Below are 22,636 nucleotides of genomic sequence, written 5' to 3' on the forward strand. Positions count from 1 at the left end.
ACTGCACAGCCCGCTGGCGGTCGCTGGACGTGGCTAGTGGTGGTAAGTAATTGGATCTGCTGTTTTCTTTTTGTATCGTCTCACACATGTCGCAGGGGGCGGGAATTGAACGGGGACGAAGCTTGTTGTGATTAACAGGTCATGCTGCATAGCTACATGCCTGTGCCTGAGCGGCGAGGGGCCGAAATGAGGAGATGGGGATGAGACGATGTAGATATGGAGCAGTAGGTGACAGTAGAAGAGAGAGGCTGGAGGAAATCATCGTCACCTTTGTATGCCTTTGACTTGATATGACTTGAATTTGAATTTGAGGAAAGGAGAAGAGTGGAGAGGAGAGAAGATTTGGATATCCCAGGAATGCGGACATGTGGTCATGCTGGAGGAAGGAAGGAAAGACAGATGATGCTTACCTTACCTAGTACTTGACTCGCAAAGAGGCTTTGCCAGGCGGTTCCCAGGAAATACAGAGCAGGTGACGGTTCAGTAGGGCAGTGTATGGAGCTCTGATGGTATTCCGGAGTCACCTGCGATGCTGGCTGGGACAAGTTTAGCAACATGGAAGAACAATAAGCTGGCAGTGCACAGCCAGGTACCTTGTACGGAGAACGGAGTCCGGAGTACCTGCACACTTGTATCCAAAATGTTGGATCTGGATGAGGAAGTGGGTCGTGTGCTTGGCTGGCTGGCGCCTTCCAGCGTCCCAGCGGCCATTGGGCCATTGGGAGGAAGAACCATCAGAAATGCTTGGCAAGCGCTGGCCCCTGCCTCTTTCTGTTTCTGACGTAGCTCGCGCCGGCTCTTGGCTCCTTGGCGCTCTGCCGCTGGGCTACTTTGTGTAGTACGGAGTATCTGTCCGTGATTTACCGTGCAAGAGGTTAAATCAACGTTAATTGACAAGCATATTCAATGTTCTTACTACCTACCTAGGTAGGTATTTTACAGCGAGTGATTATTGGTTGTCTGTTACCGGCGCTTTTGTATTGTTTTCCTTCCCGGTGCTTGCACCAACCCCTTACGTATTAGTCGAGGCACCTCAGAACTACAGGTACTAATCGTGCCTTGTTCGCCCCTTGCCCACCATTTACGGATCAATGACCAGACGGCGTACTCCGTCCCAAGTACACAGACGCCGGCTAGCATCATGGCTGAGCGAGTTGGCCAATTGTACCAAGCACCAATCATTGTCCAGGTATTAGTACGGAGTAGCAGTTGCGCCTTGCACCCCATTTGCCCATTACCTCATCATGCAATCTCTCTTCTCTGCAAGGCGCCAAGGGTTACACGAAATGCGCTTCTCCTTAATGGGGCGGAGATACTCGTATATACGAACAAATTGGATTAGCTCACTTTTATGATGCCAGAAATCAAGACACGGCAAAAAAGGAGAGACGCCTTGTGTAGATTACTCTTCATGGGCTAGCTGTATTTTTATTTTGTTTTTCAGAAGGGGAAGGAGTTTGTACTCGTAGACGTTCCCTGAATGTAAACAGCCCCTCTTTGCTACCACCACTGTACCTTACAGTTGTAGCTACTGTACAGCAATGGCTTAATGTACACATTCTTGTATAAATTACCTATACCCGTCCGCTTTTGTTAAATCATTTGCTTTTTATGTAAGCGGGACCATGTTCAAAGATATTTTCGCTATCTACGGAGTAAGTACTAAGGTAATTAATAATTGAAGAGGCAAAAGTGGACTCCTTGTACATGGCAGCGAATTCGTTGTCCTCTTCCCATATAGGCAAATGTAAAGCACTTGACTTATACACAGGTTAGAAGGGAAGTTGTCGATCCCCTCATTAGAGGCGAGGCCATCTCCAAATGGAAACAGTTCTTTATAGATAAGAGGGTTGTGCTGCTGCTACGTCTTAGTATTTTTCCCAGAGCGACGGCTTTTAGAGCGGATATAGAAGTGCTGTGGCAGATGGCTAGCTAAAAACGGGGATTAGCTCACGGAGAGATATCTCCTGTTCATAGTTTATGTTGTGGTAGAGACTCATTATGATTTGTATTACTACATTACTGACTAAAGTATCACTCTACTACTCCAACATCCATACTCATAGTCTTATCCATATTCCTTGTCCTTTTCTCTACTTCTTCCTTTCCTGTAGCTCAATAAGCCCTCGAATAAACATTCGGGGCAACATCAGCAGCCTCTGGTCGTTGGCTTCTCCAAGAATAATGTCAGCTGCGGTGATATAGTTGGCAGCAAAAGTATTCCAGGCATGTTTTTCAATTTGAGACGCTCCAAGAGGCTTTGGAAGATATGGATCGTTGATCCTGGCCGCCTCAATGGCTTTTGCAACGCCAGCTTCATCCATGGTAATGGGCTGGACTTGGTTGAAGTCCAGGACCCAGAGATCGGTGATCCGAGAGAAGAAATCTTCATTAATGTATGAGGGTGGTCCAGTGTATGCTGGACGTGGAAGATTCGCAATATCTTGCGCACTCATGTGAGCTGAAACCTTGTTGGAAGAGCTGCCGAGAACAAATTCGATATCCCGCGCGTCTGTTTTGGCCGCCCAATGCATGATAGCCATGGCAATACCCATCCTACCGGCCATTGCCTTGACATCTAGCAGTAGCTGGAGTTCCACCATCTGGTTGAGGTGCATCTTGAAGTTTCGTAAAGAGAAAAACTGTCCTCCGCTTCTGCCCTGCATTGAACCGAGATATACTCTCACCAAACAATCCTTATTCGCCGCATCTCTAAGAGCAGCCTCTTTGATTCGTGGCTCACAGTACTTGTGTATTAAGAGATTCCGGGTATTTTTGGGCAATGGAAAGATTCGCTCGGTGACTAGAGCGCTGGTAGGTAGATGGCATACTTCTTTGGCTGCCTCAGCTAGCTCTGGATGCTGGCCGAAATAGTGAGGGTCATCCTTTGGAACAAAGTAGTAGCATTCTGGGATTTTGATATCCTTGAAGTCCCATTTGCGAAACTGCTCTGCGATCAAAGTGTGCTTGTGGTAATCGTTCCAGAGTGACAGCTCATCGTCTGTCTTGGCTAATTTGATGACAATGGATTTGCCGTCTTGTCCAAAGATGGCACCACAAGCGCCAGCGCCAATCTTCCTGAAAGTAGGCTCGCTTTGAGATTGAGGGGCGGCATAACGATGGGCGTTAGAAGAAGTAGTCGAAATCTGACTTCGTAGTGAGAGCATTCTGTGAAGCTCCAACTCTTGGCTGGCAAGTCCATGGGCTTGAACATTGCTTGTCGAGCCCTCTTCGGTCACGGCTTCTAGGAGAGAAGGAAGAGTGAGACTAGCTGACATCTCTTTCTCCAGCGTTGGCGACGCCGGGTAGATCTCCGAACTCGTATGGAGGTGTCGGCGATTCTCCATGATGAAATACTTGATATCTTGAATCTAAATGAGAATGTTCCAATCAGTTTCAGATTCATGAAAAAAAAAAAAAAAAAAAAAAAATCCATGACTAGTTACTTACGGTTTGAAGATGAATAGTGTGTTGTATTGGGGGAAAGATTGAAGAGAAGGTTCAGGTTGCAGAGGAAGGGGATGCATTATATAGACAGCAGAAAAGATCACGTGGATCGCTGTTTGTGTGTTTGTGCGAATCATGGTTTGTTTACAGTGAGTGGGCAAATTTTATTTTTATTTCTGCGGGTAATTATTGGAAAAGGTTTGGGAAAACGAAAGCAAACGGCCCTGAGGTGTCCTAGGTTGAAGCTTGGAATAGCCATGCTAAAAGTCTCCCCCTTACAATTAGGACGCAACGTGAGTACTCCGTATATTCTTGTGATCAATCCTATTTATATCATTATATACCTAATGCTACTAAATCCAATAGCAATAAGCACGATATGGATCGCGTCTTTGGCTACACAGGAGTCTTAGAGCTCAGTGTGTGTGAACGTTTCTCTCTGGGGAGATGTTCTTTAGTCACCTGGATTGGCTTTTGTAGTCATCAAATAGTATGGGGTACCTAATATCTGGAGAAGAACATTTTCACTAGTTTCAGCCACATCCGTCTTCTCATAGCGTCAGAAGCCTTATATTAAATATATATACTTTATCCATCCAAAGGCTGGGGCATAGCCTTTTATTGAACCAGCTGTTACAGCATTGAACCTCTCATCTTAATATTAAATTTAACCTCCATACTTTATCCATCAAAAGCTACCCCTGAATAGCTGACATTGAGCAACCGGACGATATTGGGAAGACGCCGCCTCTTTAGGCTGCTGAATGCGGGCGTGAATCTACAGTCAAGATGCTACTCGATGAGGGCGCTGATATTAAGAAAACAGATACAGTCTTTGGGCAGACGGCGCTTTTGCGGGCTGCTCAGAACGGGCATGAGGCTGTTGTTAAGCTACTACTTGAGAAGGGCGCTGATATCAAGGAAAAGGATTTTGGAAGACAGATGGCGCTTTCGTGGGCTTCTCAGAACGGGCATGAAGCTATAGTCAAGCTGCTGATTGAGGGAGGTGCTGATATTGAGACAAAAGATTATGCAGGAGAGATACCACTTTCCAAGAGCGCTGATTCGAAGTAGTAGATAGTTGGGTGTAGACATCCCTTTTATTGAGAACATAATCTCCTCAGGTACTAGACCATGTAATTGAACCCCTTTAATAATGGCATTGAATACCTAACCTTTCGCCGGGGATAGCCTTCAATACTTGTTTTCGACCCCCCCGGATCTTTCCCTTACCAAGGTTACCTAGTAGTATAGTAGGCATTTGGCGAAATAGGTACGTGAAGCGAGATCATGCCTTGGTACTGAGCAAAGCACCAAAGATAGCTTTTCATTTCACAAGCAATTGCACATACTCAAAACATATACAATCTTACTCAGCAGGTTTTGCGCATGTGTGGTCATCAAGAATTTGCCCTCGTCAGGCATATCAATAATAGCACATAATATACAATCGCGCAGAGCTACAACATAGTGCTTGCTGCCGGCGCATATACATAGCTTCATGTCATTTCTCCCTTCATCACGGCATCTATTAGACCGTCTTAAAATCACTCCTTGGAAGATCTCTTGTCTCTCCGCTTGCCGTGGTTGCGTGGCCGAGGAGTCACAACCCACTTGTTGATATTGTGCGTACGGCGAGTCTTGTAACCGCTCTTGGTCTGTAGGGACATTTCTATTAGTTTTTCTCCGTCCATTGTAGAGCAGAGAGAGAATCGTGAAACTTACCGGTCGGCCCCAAGGCGTCACAGGATGACGATTACCCTTTGACTTTCCTCGACCACCACCGTGAGGGTGATCAACTATCGACAACTGTTAGTCGCCATTGCAGGTATAAGGATATGAGCAAATTACCTTTGTTCATGGCCACACCACGGACGGTAGGTCGAATACCCAACCAGCGGCTTCGACCAGCCTTGCCAAGTTGGCGGTAGTGGTGGTGGATATTGCTGGCAACTCCAATGGTGGCGCATGCATCCTTGCTCACGCGGCGGACCTCGCCGCTCTGAAGCCGGATTTCGACATATTTTCCCGTCATGATCTTAGTACCATCATCCTTTGTCTCTTCGTTCTTGTTCACCACTGTGGCGGAGGTACCCGCACTCCGGCAGAAGACGGCGCCTCTCTTTGCTGCTGAACCAACACAGAATACCGTCGTGCCAACCGGAATCATGTGCATTGGCAAGCAGTTTCCTCGGAAGGCCGTCTTGGCGGCAAGAATACCCGGATCGATAACACCACCCATGCTGTCGAGTAGATCCTGTGGAATGCCGGCACGGTAGCTGTGGACGATGTCACCGGCTCTCAGTCCATCGGCAGCAATGATGTACGACTTTTGTCCTGTGGCCTGCTCCGTGACCAGAGCAATATGAGCACTGCGTCCGGGGTCATATTCGATCCGCTCGACCAAGTGCGGCCCAGGTCGCCATCGTATAAAGTCGACTGTGCGTATTCTCCTCTTGGCACCTCCTCCTCGGTGCCTGACGGTGATTCTTCCATACACATTTCGTCCACCCTTGCCCTGGCCCTTTTTCGGAATTGTCAGAGGGAGAAATGGCCGTCCCTTCCAGAGGTGATCGTTTATAGGTCGCCGTAAGTGTCGAACACCGGGAGTCCTGGGCTTGTATGTGCGCAACATGACGGATTGGTTCGAGGGCCTATCGATACTGGCCGGCGTCTCACTGGTACGCCCGGCATTGCTGGGACCAGTCCTTGACTTGGTGGCATAAGCCCTCAATGAAAGGTTGTTGAAGGCGGCCAGGAGGTTGCGGCTGCGAAGAGCCGGGGCAATAGACATCCTTGGCTGTAACATTGTTGATCCTCTGCTTCACTTCACCCGGCAAAGAAGAGAGTACAGGTTTGGTATCGAGGGAGTGATTTCCTATTTTGATCGTTATGACATTCGTGGTGGGGGACCTTGTCTGCGCTGAATCTTCTCACAGCCCAGCAATTGGCCCAGAGCAGCCTCTTCAAACGAGAGCTGGAGTGCACTGGGAGCTGGAGTGCACTGGGAGCTGGACAGGACGATCCCCAACGGCTCACAAAGTCTGCAAGCGCCGTGCCGGTCGTCGTCGAGCAGTTCGGCCTTGCTGTCGCAATCGAACGACTCTGCCGCTGTCTTTTCGATGTCCCACGTTGAAATTTCAACGGAGCTCTGAAGAACGTTGTGCCGATGCATTGCACAGTTACCTAATCAATCAAAGCACAGACAAAGTGCTTCCTTAGTCAGCACAGCGCCGCACAGGGCAGCTTCTAGGGCGCCACCAGCCACAGCGAGGCTTATTCGGCACGACATCTGCCAGGCAGCCAGCCACGGGCAAAAAAGCTCGCGCGATCGCGTCCGGCCAATTAAAACCCCGTTGCCCCGCGGTTGCTACTGTTGACATTGGCCTTTTCCAGCAGCCACCCCCCGGCCCCGCGAGATTCCGCTAAACGTCGCGTTGTGAGTCGTCGCTTTGCCTCCACTCGTCGCCCGCCCGCTTCTGGCTGCTCCTTGTTCAATACTGTACAGGATACCTTTCTGGAAGCTGTCTCTTAGTCTTGTTTTTTTTCTCTCTCGACGGAGTATCGTATCATATCGTATCAACAAGTCCTCTCTCTGCTATACCGCCTGTATCTCCATCCCAGTCCACTCGTTGAGAGTCAATCGGCAGAATCCCACGCCTGTCCAGCATTTCTTCACCGGCCGGGCACCCGCACAGCAAAAGTCTTCTTCACCGCCGTCCGGAAGAGCTCGCCCTCGCCCTCATCCTCACCTCAACGCATGACTATTTTCCTGTCTTTGTTCCCCAGCCCTGGCTAGCTTCACACACAAAAAGTGCATTGCCATAGGCTCTTTTCTGCCTTAGCCCGTTATTTTCTTTCCCCTGCCTAGCAACCTTTCACTCAAATCGCGAGCCGCGCCAACTCTGTCGAGGTACGTACCCATCCGCGCCGGCCCACTCCGCGCTCCCTGTGCGTTTCTCCTCAAAACACAGCTCACCCTCACCATCATCCTCTTTCGTAAACATTTGCATCATCCCCAATCGTGCTTGTTGATACCCTTTCTGCCGCCTCTCCTTTACACTTACCCATAGTCACTCTGCTTGGCATCGAGCCTGTTCAATTCAAATAACTTTAGGCCAGTCATTGACGCTATATCTCGCAGCATTCCTGCCACACTGGGCGTGTCGGTTCTTTAATTTAACCTCGCCATCTGGAGGTCAGTAACATTCCCACCCCCTCGTCTTGAGATGAATGTCTCAGGAGGGCTTCTCGCAACTCCCTTGATACGAATTAAATCATCTTGATCTTCTGCGCGCTTTCCATTTTTATTCTTCTCGACGCGTTCTGTTGAGCTGACATGTCGAGGCAAACAGTGCTAGGCTTTGAAGCCGTTTACACCACCACTAGTTCTTCATCTCAGTTCATAATTTCGAATATGCCTCCCGTGAGTATTTCTTGGAACCCATGCAGAGCTTGCCTTGGACCGAAAGAGTGCTAACGCGATGCCTAGGGACGACCCCGTACTCGCGTTATCTCTAACGAGAATGACGAAAACAGCACCACAACGCGTATGACCAGAGCCAAGGCGGCGGCTCTTAACGTGGACGATTCAGCACCCCCCTCCAAAGTTGGCCTTCAAACGAAGAAGGCAGCTGTCAGCACCACCACTGCCAACGGGCTTAGAAAACGCGCTGCACTTGGCGATGTCAGCAATGTCAGCAAAACGGAAGCCGCTGAAGGAAAGAAGGTTGCGGCCAAGGGTCTGGTGTCCAAGGCTGCTCAGCCTACAGGCATTCAAAAGAGCACTCGCCCCACCGCCGGTCGGACAACTTTGAGTAGCAAGGAGGTGAAGAAGCCAGAGACAAAGAAGTCTGGGGCTGGTACTATCGGACCCAAGAGAAAAATTCCCGCGGCCGCACCCAAGGAGGAAGTTGTACGCGAAGCGGTGGAACCCGCTCGCAAGAAGGCACATCTGGATGCTGAAAAGCGTGCTCGCTCTGAAGTTGTCGAGTCTGAAAACAAGGCTCCTGCGGCTCCTGCCAAAGCCGCCCCCGCGAAGGCTGCTCCAGTCAAGGCTGCCCCACAACCAGATGCCAAGGAATTGGCAAAAGCCGAGCTGCTTGCTAACATCAAGAGTCTCGATGAGGAGGATCTGGACGACCCTCTTATGGTTGCCGAATATGCGAATGATATTTTCGACTACTTGAGAGATCTTGAGGTTCAGTCAATTCCCAACTCTGACTACATGTCTCACCAGGATGACCTCGAGTGGAAGACGCGAGGAATCCTCATTGATTGGCTTATCGAGGTTCACACTCGGTTCCATCTGCTTCCCGAAACTCTGTTCCTGGCCGTCAACATCATCGATCGGTTCCTCTCCGAAAAGGTTGTCCAGCTCGACCGCCTCCAGCTCGTCGGCATCACAGCCATGTTCATCGCCTCCAAATACGAAGAGGTCCTGTCTCCCCACGTGGAGAACTTCAAGAAGATTGCCGATGACGGTTTCAGCGAGGCTGAGATTCTGAGTGCGGAGCGTTTCATCCTTAGCACCCTCAACTATGATCTCAGCTATCCCAATCCCATGAACTTCCTTCGCCGAGTCTCAAAAGCGGACAACTATGACATTCAATCACGTACCATCGGCAAGTATCTTACGGAGATTAGCTTGCTGGACCACCGATTCATGGCATACCGCCCCAGCCATGTCGCTGCTGCTTCCATGTATCTGGCACGGCTCATGCTTGATCGTGGCGAGTGGGTATGTAAAAATGATCAATTTCACTGTGTATCAGTGCACCAGCTAACAGGTTTAAAAATAGGATGCAACTATTGCGTATTATGCAGGTTACACAGAGGAGGAGGTTGAGCCTGTTGTCAACCTCATGGTTGATTACCTGGCACGACCTCCCATTCACGAAGCATTCTTCAAGAAGTATGCTTCCAAAAAATTCCTCAAAGGTATGCTGATGTTTATCCATTCATGACAGCGTTTTCTTCATGCCGCTAACACCCGCTTTAGCTTCTATTCTTTCCCGCCAATGGGCCAAGAAGAACGCGCCTTTGTTTGGTATCGAAGATCTTCATCTGTCTTTGGACCAAATTTCATGATCATGATGACGCTGGCTGTTACTCGCATTGTTTCCCCCCAACTTTGGTGTCTTGAATTACTGCGAGCCGCGTTCAGAGTTGGGATACGAATAGTATTCGTTGGACTATATCATGACCTAATTGTTCAACGGTAGTGAGCACGACCACGCTCTAATATGTCGCTTTACTTGTGTACTGCATTAGGACTTGTTAGTTCCTGCATTGTTAACTGCGACTATGAAGCATTCGGTCTGGGAGCCGTATTATTTCGGCTACATTGCATCACCATTCTCATTGTTTGATATCTAGCAGGTTATGTCTGCAATTGTCTGGTTTTTCAATATTTCAGCATGGAAATCCCGTTTCGCGTTTGTTTTTTTCTTTTTGATACAGGCGCCTTGGAGTCATGGGCGATGGAAGGGAAAGGTATCGGTTTGCCAATCTTGGAGTCGGCTTGTTGTGGTGGCCCTGGTAAAGAGTGACCCAAACATTTGGAGAAAGAACTGGTTGCGGCATCTGATGCTCTTGGTTGAAGCTGCGCTTCGATCCAGTTGGACGAGCTTTCACAAGCTGTGGCCATTGAGGAATCAGAGAGTTCGCCCCTTGGCCGGCAAAGGCTGAGGTAAAAAAAAGTGTACACATATCATGATTGGTTTATGGAAAGGGCTTTCAAATCGGAATGACAATTGAATTGTATGAGTCTTAGAAAGTTTGCTGTCGGCGTTGTTTGTTATGCATGTTTATTGTGCTTGCTTGTGTTTTTCTCTTGTTTGACGTCTTATCGCGATGTAGCATTTGGTTTGTCATTCTATTTCATGAGCCCTTGTGTGGATGAATCTTGCCACAACTTAATCACACGAGACTGATAATAACGAAGAATCTGGTAATGCAGATGCTTTTGAGAAGTAACAATACTCCGTAGTGGTTACGATATATTGATGCTGCTCATGCTAGTAGTTGTCAGGTTGTTGATGGTGACTGATGGATCTTCCTTCCTCTAAATCGTGTAGCTGATGGTTTGTGTGTATTATCTTATCTGCCAATAATCGCATTGGCTACCTATGGTTTGATGCTTTGCTCCCCCATCATGGTGACTTCAATACTTGTACTACATGATGTTGTTACCCCAGCCCAAGTAGCGAGATTGACTGCTGCGCCACACATGTTAAGTTGTGCACTAGCCACATCTCTCACTACCTAGTGGCTGTCTTCGCCGCCTTCACCTGGCCTAGCCTTTTACACCATCCTTTATCGAACGCCATGCATGTTTGAACAATTACTTCCATCGCCCACATCTTGAAAAGAGCCTCATTCAAAGCCGTTAGAGCATCTTCGAAATTCACATCTCATTCAATTGGCCTCTGGACGCGTAAACACGGCATCTACTGCCTCCCGTTGCCGCACCACTGCGATAGAGAGAACAGCAGACTCACGCGCAACCTCCTTGATTCGGTGACAAGGGCTGAGCTGAGCAGAGCAGAGTCGTGCGGCCATGGCGCCGATTCTGAGACCTCGAATGAGCCTGTCAAAGGACAGGTTCCCAAGTTACTTTAACAATCTTAGGAGTCAGCCATATACTGATCCTAATTCATCACGGGCGGCCGGCCCCTTGAAGTAGGTGACGTTTTAACGGCTTGTTTGAGATGCAAGATCTGACACGGTGCACAGTTTGAGATCGATTGCATGGAACCCCCCTGGCACTCTAGTTGCTACTGGTTCGGCAGATAGGACACTGCGAGTCTGTAAGTGGGCGTGACTGGAGTGAAAAAGATGATCAAAATGAGAAATTGGGATTGACGCGCGTTGTAGGGAATCCAGAGAAACCCAATGTCAAATTTTCAACGGAGCTCAAAGGCCACCAGGCAGGCATCGAAAAGGTTGCCTTTAATCCTACTAAAGACGCCGAGTTGTGCAGCTTAAGCAGTGATGGAGTTGTACGATTTTGGGATGTGAGGACCAAGGCTTGCTTCAACGAAGTTACAGGTCTAGGCGATGCGATGACGCTCGTCTGGGCCCCAGATGGACAGACGCTGCTCGTCGGAAACAGGGTATGTTCTCGTCTCTTCTCCAATCGTGTCGATCGTACTTGTTCAGCAATGGCTCACCGTTCCAAGTCGGATAATATCTTTGTTCTATCACCAACACAGTCGACTCCCCTGGCCTCACATCAGCAAACAGTGCAGACAAACCAGATCGCCTTTTGCTGGAGCGGGAAGAAGATATTTGTCACCACGTCAGAAGGGCAGATTCGGATTCTATCATACCCCGAGTTTGAGCCGGTGCTGCGCCTGGGAGACGGTGACGATGCCGCAGAGTTTACGCTCAAGGGCCATACCGCTTCATGCCTGACCGCCGAACTGCAGCCCATGGGCAGGTATCTCGCCACCGGAGGAGCAAATTCTATTATAGCGCTATGGGATACCACAGACTGGCTCTGTCAGAGGACGATCACAAGGATGACGGGCCCGGTAAGGAGCATAAGTGAGTTATATCCGGAGGCTGTGACCGTGCTTAGCAGGATTCTGGAGGCTAATCACTATGCAACCACGCAGGTTTCACATTTGATGGCAGTTACGTCGTCGGTGGCAGTGACGAAGGTGAGTCAGCGACTTGGCAGGCCGCGGCTATCTGTCTCGGATGACAATGGCGGCCCGACACAATGCCCTTTGTATTGGCTGGCTAAGTTCCGGACACTCTACTGATCCATCATCCCAACAGGCAACGGGCTGGAAGTGACGCACGTCGAGACGGGGGAACATGTCCACACGTTCAAGACGGCCGGATCATGTCCAGTGGTGGCTTGGGCGCCGACCCGCTACTGTTTGGCGTATAGCGATCTTGGTGTCCTGCGAATTGTGGGGGTAGATCTCGACAGGAAGTAAGCTGCTAACGTTGGGAGAAAGGGGGGCATGGCCTTGTTGTCGTCTTTCCCGTTTCTCCTTCTGCTCGTCTTACGCTCATCTTTTTTTCTCCGACACTCGGGATACGGGAACAGGCGAGGTGAGCTAGAGCCACCTCGGGTCTACATGGTATACCACGGAGTTGTCGGCAGAAGGATGCAAATCTCCAGCATGTCTCTTAGCATGTGGCACTAGGTGTTGAGTTGAGCCGGATAAAGTATCCTGATGGTGTGGAAAAGGTAGTTACGTTTCCGCTCCCCAGTAAGCATGAGACATGTATGTAATACGCCGGGTAAAGACTAAGACTGGGAAGTGATTCGACGAAACGACCAGCGGCTGCATGTTTTGGTAGAGTAGGCTGGAGATGTCGCAGGAAGGGTAGCCGATTTGCCACTAGGCTGTGAAACAGCACGTGGATTGAGACAAGGAGCTTGGAATGGAGGGATCATGATTGGATGGATAAGAGGTGAATTTTATTTTTATTTTTTTAATTTATCTGTTTATTCATTTTCTCTTCTCACTCATCCAGATGATTCCTCATGTTTGGGCTCACTGTCCAGTTGGGCGTTCCTGTGGCAGACTCTTAGCCCTCGTAGTCGAGCAACTATCAAGAGCTTGAAGCCACGCGAGGTCGTTGTACCCAAGCAACAGACTCCAAATCCTCCCACGTTCCAGTGCTGGAGCTAGAACGGCTTCGGAAGTGTGTACCCAGTCTCGAACAGGAAAGGGTACGGAGTACTCCGTTGCGAGCTGTGACTATTGACTTAGGACAGGGCATGGGCTGGAAGTGCCACCTTCAAGTTCCGCAGTGGCATGGCAAAGTGGAACTTGCTCACCAGCCCGGCGATAGTAAGCCGATTTGCGTTGTTTCCCGGCTGAGCTACCAGGGGAGAAGCAAACAAAGACGGCATCATGGGGTTGAGAGTTTTTGGGGAGAAGGGCTTGGGGAGGGAAGAGGGGAGGGCCGGGGGAAAATGGATCCCGCCTACGAAGTGCTACGCCCCTCCCCTTTGACTTTTCTGCTTTGGTGCCGGGGAAACGTGGGCGTGATGGTAGGCGAGTGACCGTTTTTTTTTCTTGTTTCGACGGAGGCAAGGCAGTGGGATGGAGATTGGGACGGGCTCGATTAGATGATGGGTCCGGGGCGCCGTGGCAGGTTTTTTGCTCGTTGCGGCATGGCTCCCATGGTTTTGGGGCTGGATGTGGAAGCTGGATGTACTCGTACAAGTACTTGCTACCGAAGCTGGGTCTTGGGCGATCGTACGACCTCAATGGGGGGTCAAAGAGAGAGATTTGACACAAGGAACAAAGACAAGCACTAGCCGGGCTAAGGAGAATCGAGGCGTTAAGCAGGCCCCCGGGTTGCAAGGTGATGATTATTTATAGAAGCATCAAGGTTCTGATAGACCTCGCAGGCCGGTCGGTCACCAGAGGGCCAAACCGGAGGGCCAAACCGGCAGTTGGCAACCCGGGCATCGACCCTTTTTCGAGAGTCAAATATACTTGGCGTTCACAGAGAGTAGTACTCCGTAGTAGTAACACAGACTTGCTTAGGGCTGAGTGGGGGGTTAAGTAGTATCTTTGTTTCCTTCTGGGCGGCGTCCATCAGCACGGCACGATTCTCTGCTCGATGGCCTTCATACCACCATCTTTTGGTTTTTTTTCTGCTGCCACATGGGCATCATGTAGGCAGGCAAAGGGTGCTTCACGGCATATCCAAATGGAAGCTACAGGACAAGCATGTACAGCAGCTGTACTCGCAGCTGGATGTAGAAGGGGGGGCGGGGGTCGGAGCAGGGAATCTCATCGCGGATGATGACCAGAACCAAGACGGAAAACCAACCCTGGCCTGTTCCCAGCATGGTGGCGAGCCGAGGGCGGCCAGGAATGCAATGCTGCCATGATGAATCCCTTGCGGCCCCATGCCTGTTTGAACGGGACGCGAGTTGAGCAAGACAAGACACAAAACTTACACAAGAACACAGACAGGTGTGCTGCTAGCGAGCAGTGGTATCCAGATCCGAATACGCTCGTGCATAAGGCAAAGGGCGCTAGAAACGGTGAAAGCAGAAAGAAGCTGGGCTGTGCATCTCGTCTGAGCGAGGGCGTCTTTTCTCGCTCTCTCTTTTGTCCAATGGCTTTTGGCTTGATGCTATCGTTGCGGGCGGAAGCCGGCAATTGGCTGCCATGATACGTAAGCAGGCAGGCTCAGAGGCAAAGGCCACTGGCTTATATCCGGCCTCAACGAGTGGGAAGCTCGTGTAAAATGATTTTGACCGACATGGTTATATCCGTAGACGTTGGAAGAACATGTCGTTTGTAGCCCCAGCAGAGGCGGCTCCCGAAGTATCGAGTACAAGGGACGGAGTACTCCCACCTGTACCCATAAGATGATCGCGACTGAATACCGGGGTACTTCTGGGTGGCGAAAGCCTTGGCGGAATTCTTCACCTTCACCTTCGGGCTGGAGGAGCCGGATTAGGTAGGTGGTTTGGCTTTCGTCGTCTTTTATACATGTATTTTTGTGATACCTTCTTGTAGCGTGCAAAAGGACGTCTGGTGCTGTGCGGCATCAATACATAGGTGGTAGTAAGCATGCATGATCCCACGTGGTGGTAGAGGAAATTAGGGGAATAAAGGCTCAAACGACACGTCTTGCATAAGGTAGATGAACAAAGGAAAATCAATCGCCTAATAAAGCGAGAAGAAGCCCTGGAAATTGTACTGTTACAACGGCAAGACAAAATAACTGAAAAGCGCCGACAATGACAGGCTTCCATTTGGCTGCGTGCATATTCTTTGGTCTTCTCCTGCAGAATCACGTAGCCGAGATATGCACCACAGCCCACATCTCAAAAAGAAACGGTCCAAGACCCCCCCTCCCCCCTGTCCCTGTCCCCTGTCTGCGAATTTACCTGTAGGATAGACTCGACTATACTCGTACTAAGTCAGCTAGGCCCTATTTCTCTCGTTGTGCCGGGCCTGTCGGGAAGCTCGAGGGCCAGTAGCAGCTGAGCGGTATGTGCCGCCTGTGGGGGGACGAAATTGAGGAGCAAAGAATTTGAAATAATGCCCCATCTGTGCCATGTCCATGTACCTGACGTTGTATCGCACTAGCACCCGATGACAGGAGAGATGCTGGACGATCGCAAAGTCTTTCCCTCGAGGTCTAATCAGATACACGCTCACTTCTCATGGCACATCATGTGGCGTGGCCGCATCTGGAAGCCTGACAAACGGACAGCAAGTAATGCTACAGACACTGGAATCATCACGCAAGTAATGCTACAGGCTGTGAATAGTACTTACACATAAACAAAGACAGTTTAACTCCGTACATTAGTTTGCAGGTAGGTAGTTATGACTGATTGCTTACATATGCAATACTACAAGACAGTAATGCCTGCTCGGATGCTTCCATCTTCCATAAACATGCAGCAACCCTCCCTCCTCGACACCTCTCTACTTACACACAATAGGCTGCTCCGTTTCGAAAAAGGAGCCGTTTCATGCAAGAAAGGTCCGGAGCATACACAATCGACTTGGGACACGGAAATCCCAGCGCGGTGGTACCTGTTCTGGCGGATGGCCTACCTTAGTCGTACCTTAGCAAGCATTAGCCCCCCATTGCCTTTCGACTCTGCCTCCCATCACCATCCCAAAAGTCTCACAGCCGCAAGCCATGTGAAAAAATTAAATCAACCAAAACTCGCTTTTACCAGCCAAAATCTTTCCGACCAAAAAACAACTCGTACTCGTACGCGTATGGAATCGCTCAAAAGGTTTTGCCCGTCGGCCGTGCAAACCGGCCGTATGACGCGCAGCCAAACGCGCCACCATCAACTGGCATCGCCACTAACAAAACGCCATCTGGGAAGCCGTTTGTCGTTTTCGTCGTTTTTCGACTTACATACGCGCGGTACAGTATTCTTACAGCACTCTTACAGCCAAAAGTTACATTGTACCTAGTAGTTACGCCCGACTCAGCCGGTCAGATAATCCAGCAAAATAGCATGAAATAAATCGTGAATGGGCAAAAGTGGATGATCCAAAAAAACAGCCTGATCTGATAAAACTACTCTGTAGACAATAGGCTGGCCAGCGTCGTCATCGCCGCCAAGGAACCAAACATGCGCCCTCGCAGCACGACCGCATCCCCACAAACCACGCGTGATGGTGCTAGTGCTAGTACCTGTACTTGTATCAGTTAGGCCTTGGACAAGTAGTAGTAGCATGGCATGGGCAATCTCGTCCCATCAATCCGTAGTGAGGGGGGCCGGCGTGACAAAACAAGGGGGATCTGATGCATCATGGAGATTGAGAGGAGGGGGACAGGACCCTCGCCAAAGCGCCGGGTGGCTCCTCGCAAGCTTTCCCAGACTTTGCCCTGCCGCGACTCATTCCAGCCTGTGCTGCAGCGCGCCGCCCAGCGCCTTTCAGCGCCATCTCAGCGCCGTCCAGTGCCGCTGCAGCAGCCCCGTACCCTCTACCTCGATGCCCTAGAACGAAGCGACCCACGGATGCGGCATAGCCCAGGCTTGCTGTCTGTCGCTCGTCCAAGGGTTTTGGCAGCTTGCAAATGGGGAGGGGGAGGGGGGGAGCAGTCTTTAGCTTTTGCTACTCGTAGTGGAGGGTACCGTGCTGACGACTATTGATTGCTGCAACTCATCTGTACCGATACCTATGCCTGCGGTATACCTGGGCGCAGCGCCGTTGGAATTGTGTCTGCCCGGTTCTCATCAAGTCCCAGCCCGAGCGTCCACAGCCCATTGAACGACGATCCGTTATTGCTCTGTACTGCGCCGTAGGGTGCTAGAACGGATGCAGTTCCACAGCGAACAGCGCTGCATGTACCTGTAGTGCCCTGTAGCGCTGGTAGTGGCCCGCAATCGCACATGTAGCCGGTACCTGGACAGCACTGAGCCGCCCCGCTGTCACACTGGCGTGCCCCACGCGGGCATGCGCAAACAAAGCCCGCGGCGTGCTAAATATAGCAGCAGCGGCCCATTAATAATACAGCCCCGGACGTAGCCAGGCGGTACAGGGTACCTTGCTGTACATGCAGCGCACATCCGCTCGATGATGCCTTGCTGCAGCTACGGGACTTCAGGCCAGGCAAACCAAAACCCACGTCCCATTTTCCCCAAAGAAGGATCCTTGGATTCTTTCTCGGCGGACTCGCCTCAGTGCCCGGCTTCCCGCATCCACAACCTTCGGCAGTCTCTTCGACAACCGTCGTCTCTGCTTTTCATCCTCCGTCCGCACCGGTCCGACAGGTTTCCGCTGCTCTTCTTTTTTTCCTTTTTATCATCTTTTCGCTTCTCTGCCCATCTTTCTTGCATCGGTCCACCCAACATCCGTCTCACGCCGCAGGAGGAGATTTGCGTTGCAGAAATTGGGAAAGCCAGCAAGGGGGGGGAAATAAACACCAGCCGTCGCCAAGAAACAATCCCGTCGACCCAAGAATCATCGCCACACCCTGCCGCAGCGCTTCTTGCGCCGTCGCCATCTTCCGACCAGCGCCATGCCCGGCTCCTCAGACAACGGCTCGTCGAGCAACGGCGGGAACCACTCGGGCCAGAGCCCTTCTCACGACGACAACATGGCGTCTCGCGATGCGCACCCCGACAACGCCAGCGTCCCCAAGCCCAAGCGCCTTGCCTGCATGATTTGCAGGAAGCGCAAACTCAAGTGTGACGGCATACGACCCAGCTGCAGCACCTGCTCGCGACTGGGACACAACTGTGCCTACGACGAGCAGCGAAGGAAGAGCGGTCCTAAGCGCGGCTACGTAAAGGCGCTGGAGGAACGACTCAGTGAGAATCCCTGCCAACGTCCCTTTTCTTTTTTTCAGCATTGTGCCATCGATCGACTTGCGTATTTCTGAAGATGCGCGGGAGCAGGAGGAGATGGGGGAGGAGAGGACATGCGATCAAGATGGTCGTTGATAACGACATGTCGATATCAATGGCGCCGGCATCGATGAGACAAAAAGGCTAATCAAGATACACAGAACAAGTTGAGACGCTATTAAAGACCCAGGAGCCAGCAGCAAAGAGTCCGACAAAAGGCGTCGGCATCCAGATTCCCGGTCCCAACAACCAAACCAATGCAAGTGCGTCCATGCCCATGCCCAACGCCAACATGGGCCTCAATGGCGAGGAGCGCTGGCACTTCAACAACAACGGCGAGTCGCCCCAGGCAGCACCCATGGAGGATTTCAGCTTCAACGCCAATATGGGCATGCCCGTCAACAACATGCCCGGAAACTTCACCTGGGAAATGATTGGCCTGGGACTGGAGGAGCCGCTACCCCCACAGGAGACCATCGACGAGTTGCATCAAATCTACTTTGAAAAGGTCCATCCATCGATGCCCATGATTCACAGATACCGCTATCTTGCCGCAATGAACTTGTAAGTCTGACTTGAAGTTCCTCGTTTTCCCCTCTCTCCTGACTTTAGTCATCATCTGCGACATGGCCCCTGCCCCTTGTGATGATACCTACTTGAGATGGAACTGAACCAACAAACGGGAGGTTGGAATATGAAAGTGGCTCACAATTCGCACAGGGCACCAAGTCAACGACCCCCAGTCTGCTTACGTTACGCCATGTGGACATTGGCGTGTTCCATCTCGGAGAAGTACACAGATCTGAAGGATCTGTTCTACCAGAGAGCACGCAAGTATGTCGAGGCCGATTACATGAAAGGTTTTGGAGAGCACATGATCTCCGTCGCTCACTGCCAGACACACATCCTGCTGGCCAGTTACGAAATGAAGATGATGTACTTTCCCAGAGCCTGGATCAACACCGGCTCTGCTGTCCGTCTAGCACAAATGTAAGAAGCCCCGTCTACCTCCCTTCCGACCAAGCCCGTCGTGGATTGACAAGATGTAGGATTGGATTGCACCGTATGGATGGTGGTGGCTTGGATGTGAAGCAGTGTCTGCCACCCCCCAAGGACTGGACCGAAAAGGAGGAACGCAGACGAACGTTCTGGATGGCCTTTTGCGAGGATCGCTATGCCAGCATCGGTACCGGCTGGCCTATGACGATTGATGAAAAGGACATCAAGACAAACATGCCATCAGCAGACGAGGCCTTTGACATGAGCCGCCCGGAGCAGACGCTGACTCTTGAGGAGTCCATGGGCCCATCTGGAGCCGGCAAGCTCTCCTCATTTGGTGGCATCATCTTGATGGCTTGCCTTTTCGGCCGCAACTTGATTCATCTGCACCGCCCCGACGACGACGACCTTGACCACGACATCAATGGCCCGTTCTGGAAGCGCCACCGACAGATGGATCACATCCTCCTCAACACCTCTCTTTGCCTCCCTTCCCACCTCAAGCTCCCTGCCGGCCTGGGCAACCCCAACGTCGTCTTCACAAACATGAGCATCCACACCTCGACCATCTGCCTTCACCAGGCAGCCATCTTCAAAGCCGAAGCGAACAAGCTTCCAGCATCAGTCAGTGCAGAGAGCAAAGTCCGGTGCATCACTGCCGCAAACGAGATTGCCAGCATTATGAGGACAATCTCGCACATGGATTTATCTTCGGTTAGTTGCTTCCTCTAATGAATGATGCAGACTTTTATGACGAAAGCAACATTATATAATATGGCAGCGACGATTACTAACACGAATACTTCAGATGAACCCATTCATTGCCTTTTGCCTCTACGTCTCTGCCCGAGTGTTTGTGCAGTATCTCAAGAGCAAGCCTGATGACGCGCAGACCATTGATTCTCTGCGTTTCCTCATCTCGGCCATGAATGCCTTGAAGCGACGGAACCCACTGACGGAGTCGTTCCTGGTCCAACTAGATGTTGATTTTGAGGCTCTAGCGCTGAAGATTCCCAAGCTGAGGGGCGCGTTCCCTCGGCCTGGCGAAAGCGTAAGCTTCCCCTTCCCCCTCGCTGCTCTATATTTTATTGCATGGGAGGTCGTGGTGGCCGAAATAAACTTTTAGTAACTGTGTCTGTAGCCTGCCGATCCCCCCAAGGGACTCCCCGTACGGGCTGGAGCTGTCTGCGATGACCCAGAGGGTGTCAAGGGCATCTTAGCCTACCGAAACGAATGCCACTTCATGAAGGCAGTGGGTGATGACGGCAATACTGCCACGGCCCCCGATATCACAGAAACGTCTGCCGATTCCCAGAGCATGTCGACGTCAAACTCCCACAACTTTGGAAATGGAGCGTGGCTCTCGGCTGACCAGCAAATGCATGTATTAACGCCCAATTCCGGCAGCATGTATGAAAAGAACGTTCCTGGAAGCGGTGGACTATCCGGCTTTGGTGATGGACTGGACCAAGATGCCTCTGGATCCCCCGATGTACAATCTGCTGGACGGACTCCTAACTCGAGCGGTACCGGATCCGACATACGGCCTCATCTTGTACCCGGCCAAATGTCCAATGGGGCATCGGGCCATGATTCATTCCGGGCAAGCCCTATTTCACCGCAGCAAACAATGATGAATCACGGAGGCATGGATAACAGCGGCAACCAAGGCTTCTATGGCGACCCCAACAGCTTTACGATGGCTGCAGGTATGGGTGTGCCACAAGCAGCATACGGCATGACCAACGGATGGGGAGGTCTAAACGGACCAGCCGCCGGGATGCAACCAGTAGGAGGAGAAGGCGTTCTCAGGGCGCTAATGAACATGGGACCTATGGACGCCATGGATCTATCATCGTGGGACTCTGGCAACCAACATTAAGTCATCACTAACGGACATATACCCGCATATATCGAGAAAAAAAATTACAATGTAAAAAGTGAAGCAACAGGGGAAGGAAAGCATAGTCTTGTGGTAGACTGGATTTGAAAGAGAAAGGGGGGTTGTATTTTGGGAATTTTTATTTATCCTGGGTGTCTCTCTGCCTTGCACGAAGGAAAACGTTTCGACAGGTTCACACGGTCTTTTTTCTTTACTCTCGCTCTACGGTTAAACGTTATCTGTAATTTGTTGGATGCTTGGACGATTTGGACGATATTATGGGCGTGTAAGGCATTTGGGCGAATACGGTTGTCTTTTTGTTGTCGTCTTTTTTTTTTCTTCCCCCTCTCTCTTCTCTTCTATTATTCCAGTTTATTCTTATTTCTTTCCTCTGCCCTTTTTCTTTCTTCTTTCAAACTTCCTTTTTTTCATATTTTGCTTCTTTTCTAACCCGCCCTTTCTTGGCTGCAAATGACCCATCTCAGGCTGAGGGTTTGCAAGTTTGGGAACTTGGCGGCGTCAGGATGGAAGATGGAACCGGACAATTTTTTTTCTAGTTAATACCCAGCAATGACGAATGTCTCTTTGCAAATATTTTTGACGTCTTCTCGCTTCAGTGTTTGGATTACTGCATGTCTTGTTGGCTGTGTGTGTTTGATGCAAGAAGTGACAGTTCGTCTTGGATATGATGTTTATACGGCTTTAAGGTGGTGTGAAGAACCGCAAAAGTACTGTGACATTTGTCTTTTGGGTAGCGTCAGTGAACAGATTAGATATTGAATAAATACGATAAGTTTCAATAGCGAATAAATGAAAGCGACTGTAGTAATACTTGAATCTGTCTAAATACGTTGTTTGGCACATCTTAACTACTAGGCACCTGTACCTTAGTAAGGCATTATGGTGAATTCCACACGAGAACTCAAAACGACCAAGACAAGCCAAGCCAAGCCAGTGGTCCGTGCACGCATTGCCGCCCTTCAGCGCCCTGCTTGGACTTCCCCCGCCAGAAACCCCTCCATTGGACGAAACCCGAGAAGCAACAAACAACTTAAAAAGGACGACCTTAAAGCAGCGCCCAGGAAATAAGATACGAATAAAGGCAAAAAAAGGAAGAGGATTTCTTGCTAGCCCGGTGACGGCAACACAACGGGGCCGTCGTCTACGTTCCTATTGGATCCTTTTTTGGGGGTGTTTCATTCCACACACGCCCCGCGAAGGGAAAAATGGCGGCACCGGGGGGTTCGTTTGGCGCTGCTCCGGGGCACGGAGGGCATTATTTGGGTGTGGGATTGGATTTTGCGGCGGTGGGGATGGGGGCGTATTCCGGGCTGGAGGGGGCGTATCATGAGGGTGAAGGGGATGTTGATGCTGGAGGTGATGATGACGATGATGATGATGATGATGCAATTGGGGGGAGCAGTGGGAATGGCGGGAGGAGCAGCGTCAATGGCGATGAGGATGATGATGATGATGATGGCAACGAC

At 50.6% G+C, this 22,636-nt stretch overlaps 7 protein-coding genes across 7 annotated transcripts; 5 read left to right on the top strand and 2 right to left on the bottom strand.

The window, feature by feature from the left end:
* Window positions 1-2,093: 2,093 nt before the first annotated feature.
* Window positions 2,094-3,167, bottom strand: TRIVIDRAFT_40758 (uncharacterized protein; the record flags this gene model as incomplete). Its single annotated transcript, XM_014095150.1, has 1 exon — window positions 2,094-3,167. The coding sequence occupies one exon, from the start codon at window positions 3,165-3,167 to the stop codon at window positions 2,094-2,096; it is 1,074 nt and encodes a 357-aa protein (XP_013950625.1).
* A 1,048-nt stretch (window positions 3,168-4,215) lies between these two features.
* Window positions 4,216-4,521, top strand: TRIVIDRAFT_163007 (uncharacterized protein; the record flags this gene model as incomplete). The annotated part of the gene is made up of 1 exon (XM_014095151.1): window positions 4,216-4,521. A coding segment is annotated over one exon (306 nt), but the record flags the coding sequence as incomplete, so codon positions are not given.
* A 473-nt stretch (window positions 4,522-4,994) lies between these two features.
* TRIVIDRAFT_40874 (uncharacterized protein) lies at window positions 4,995-6,082 on the bottom strand (the record flags this gene model as incomplete). The annotated part of the gene is made up of 3 exons (XM_014095152.1): window positions 4,995-5,105; window positions 5,173-5,246; window positions 5,299-6,082. 3 exons carry the CDS (start codon window positions 6,080-6,082, stop codon window positions 4,995-4,997), a joined length of 969 nt encoding a protein of 322 aa, XP_013950627.1.
* A 1,866-nt stretch (window positions 6,083-7,948) lies between these two features.
* TRIVIDRAFT_183741 (uncharacterized protein) lies at window positions 7,949-9,537 on the top strand (the record flags this gene model as incomplete). Its single annotated transcript, XM_014095153.1, has 4 exons — window positions 7,949-8,362; window positions 8,441-9,187; window positions 9,249-9,387; window positions 9,449-9,537. 4 exons carry the CDS (start codon window positions 8,000-8,002, stop codon window positions 9,535-9,537), a joined length of 1,338 nt encoding a protein of 445 aa, XP_013950628.1.
* Window positions 9,538-10,832: 1,295 nt separating this feature from the next.
* On the top strand, window positions 10,833-12,877 carry TRIVIDRAFT_75465 (uncharacterized protein; the record flags this gene model as incomplete). Its single annotated transcript, XM_014095154.1, has 6 exons — window positions 10,833-11,130; window positions 11,185-11,258; window positions 11,326-11,564; window positions 11,631-11,997; window positions 12,069-12,113; window positions 12,235-12,877. The coding sequence occupies 6 exons, from the start codon at window positions 11,009-11,011 to the stop codon at window positions 12,396-12,398; spliced, it is 1,011 nt and encodes a 336-aa protein (XP_013950629.1).
* TRIVIDRAFT_187381 (uncharacterized protein) lies at window positions 11,847-12,877 on the top strand (the record flags this gene model as incomplete). Its single annotated transcript, XM_014095155.1, has 3 exons — window positions 11,847-11,997; window positions 12,069-12,113; window positions 12,235-12,877. The coding sequence occupies one exon, from the start codon at window positions 12,426-12,428 to the stop codon at window positions 12,609-12,611; it is 186 nt and encodes a 61-aa protein (XP_013950630.1).
* Window positions 12,878-17,940: 5,063 nt separating this feature from the next.
* TRIVIDRAFT_80393 (uncharacterized protein) lies at window positions 17,941-21,149 on the top strand (the record flags this gene model as incomplete). Its single annotated transcript, XM_014095156.1, has 6 exons — window positions 17,941-18,232; window positions 18,430-18,832; window positions 18,989-19,258; window positions 19,318-19,981; window positions 20,076-20,318; window positions 20,409-21,149. The coding sequence occupies 6 exons, from the start codon at window positions 17,941-17,943 to the stop codon at window positions 21,147-21,149; spliced, it is 2,613 nt and encodes an 870-aa protein (XP_013950631.1).
* Window positions 21,150-22,636: the final 1,487 nt, after the last annotated feature.

Source organism: Trichoderma virens, assembly GCF_000170995.1.
Source record: "Trichoderma virens Gv29-8 chromosome Unknown TRIVIscaffold_90, whole genome shotgun sequence".
Classification (NCBI taxonomy): domain Eukaryota; kingdom Fungi; phylum Ascomycota; class Sordariomycetes; order Hypocreales; family Hypocreaceae; genus Trichoderma; species Trichoderma virens.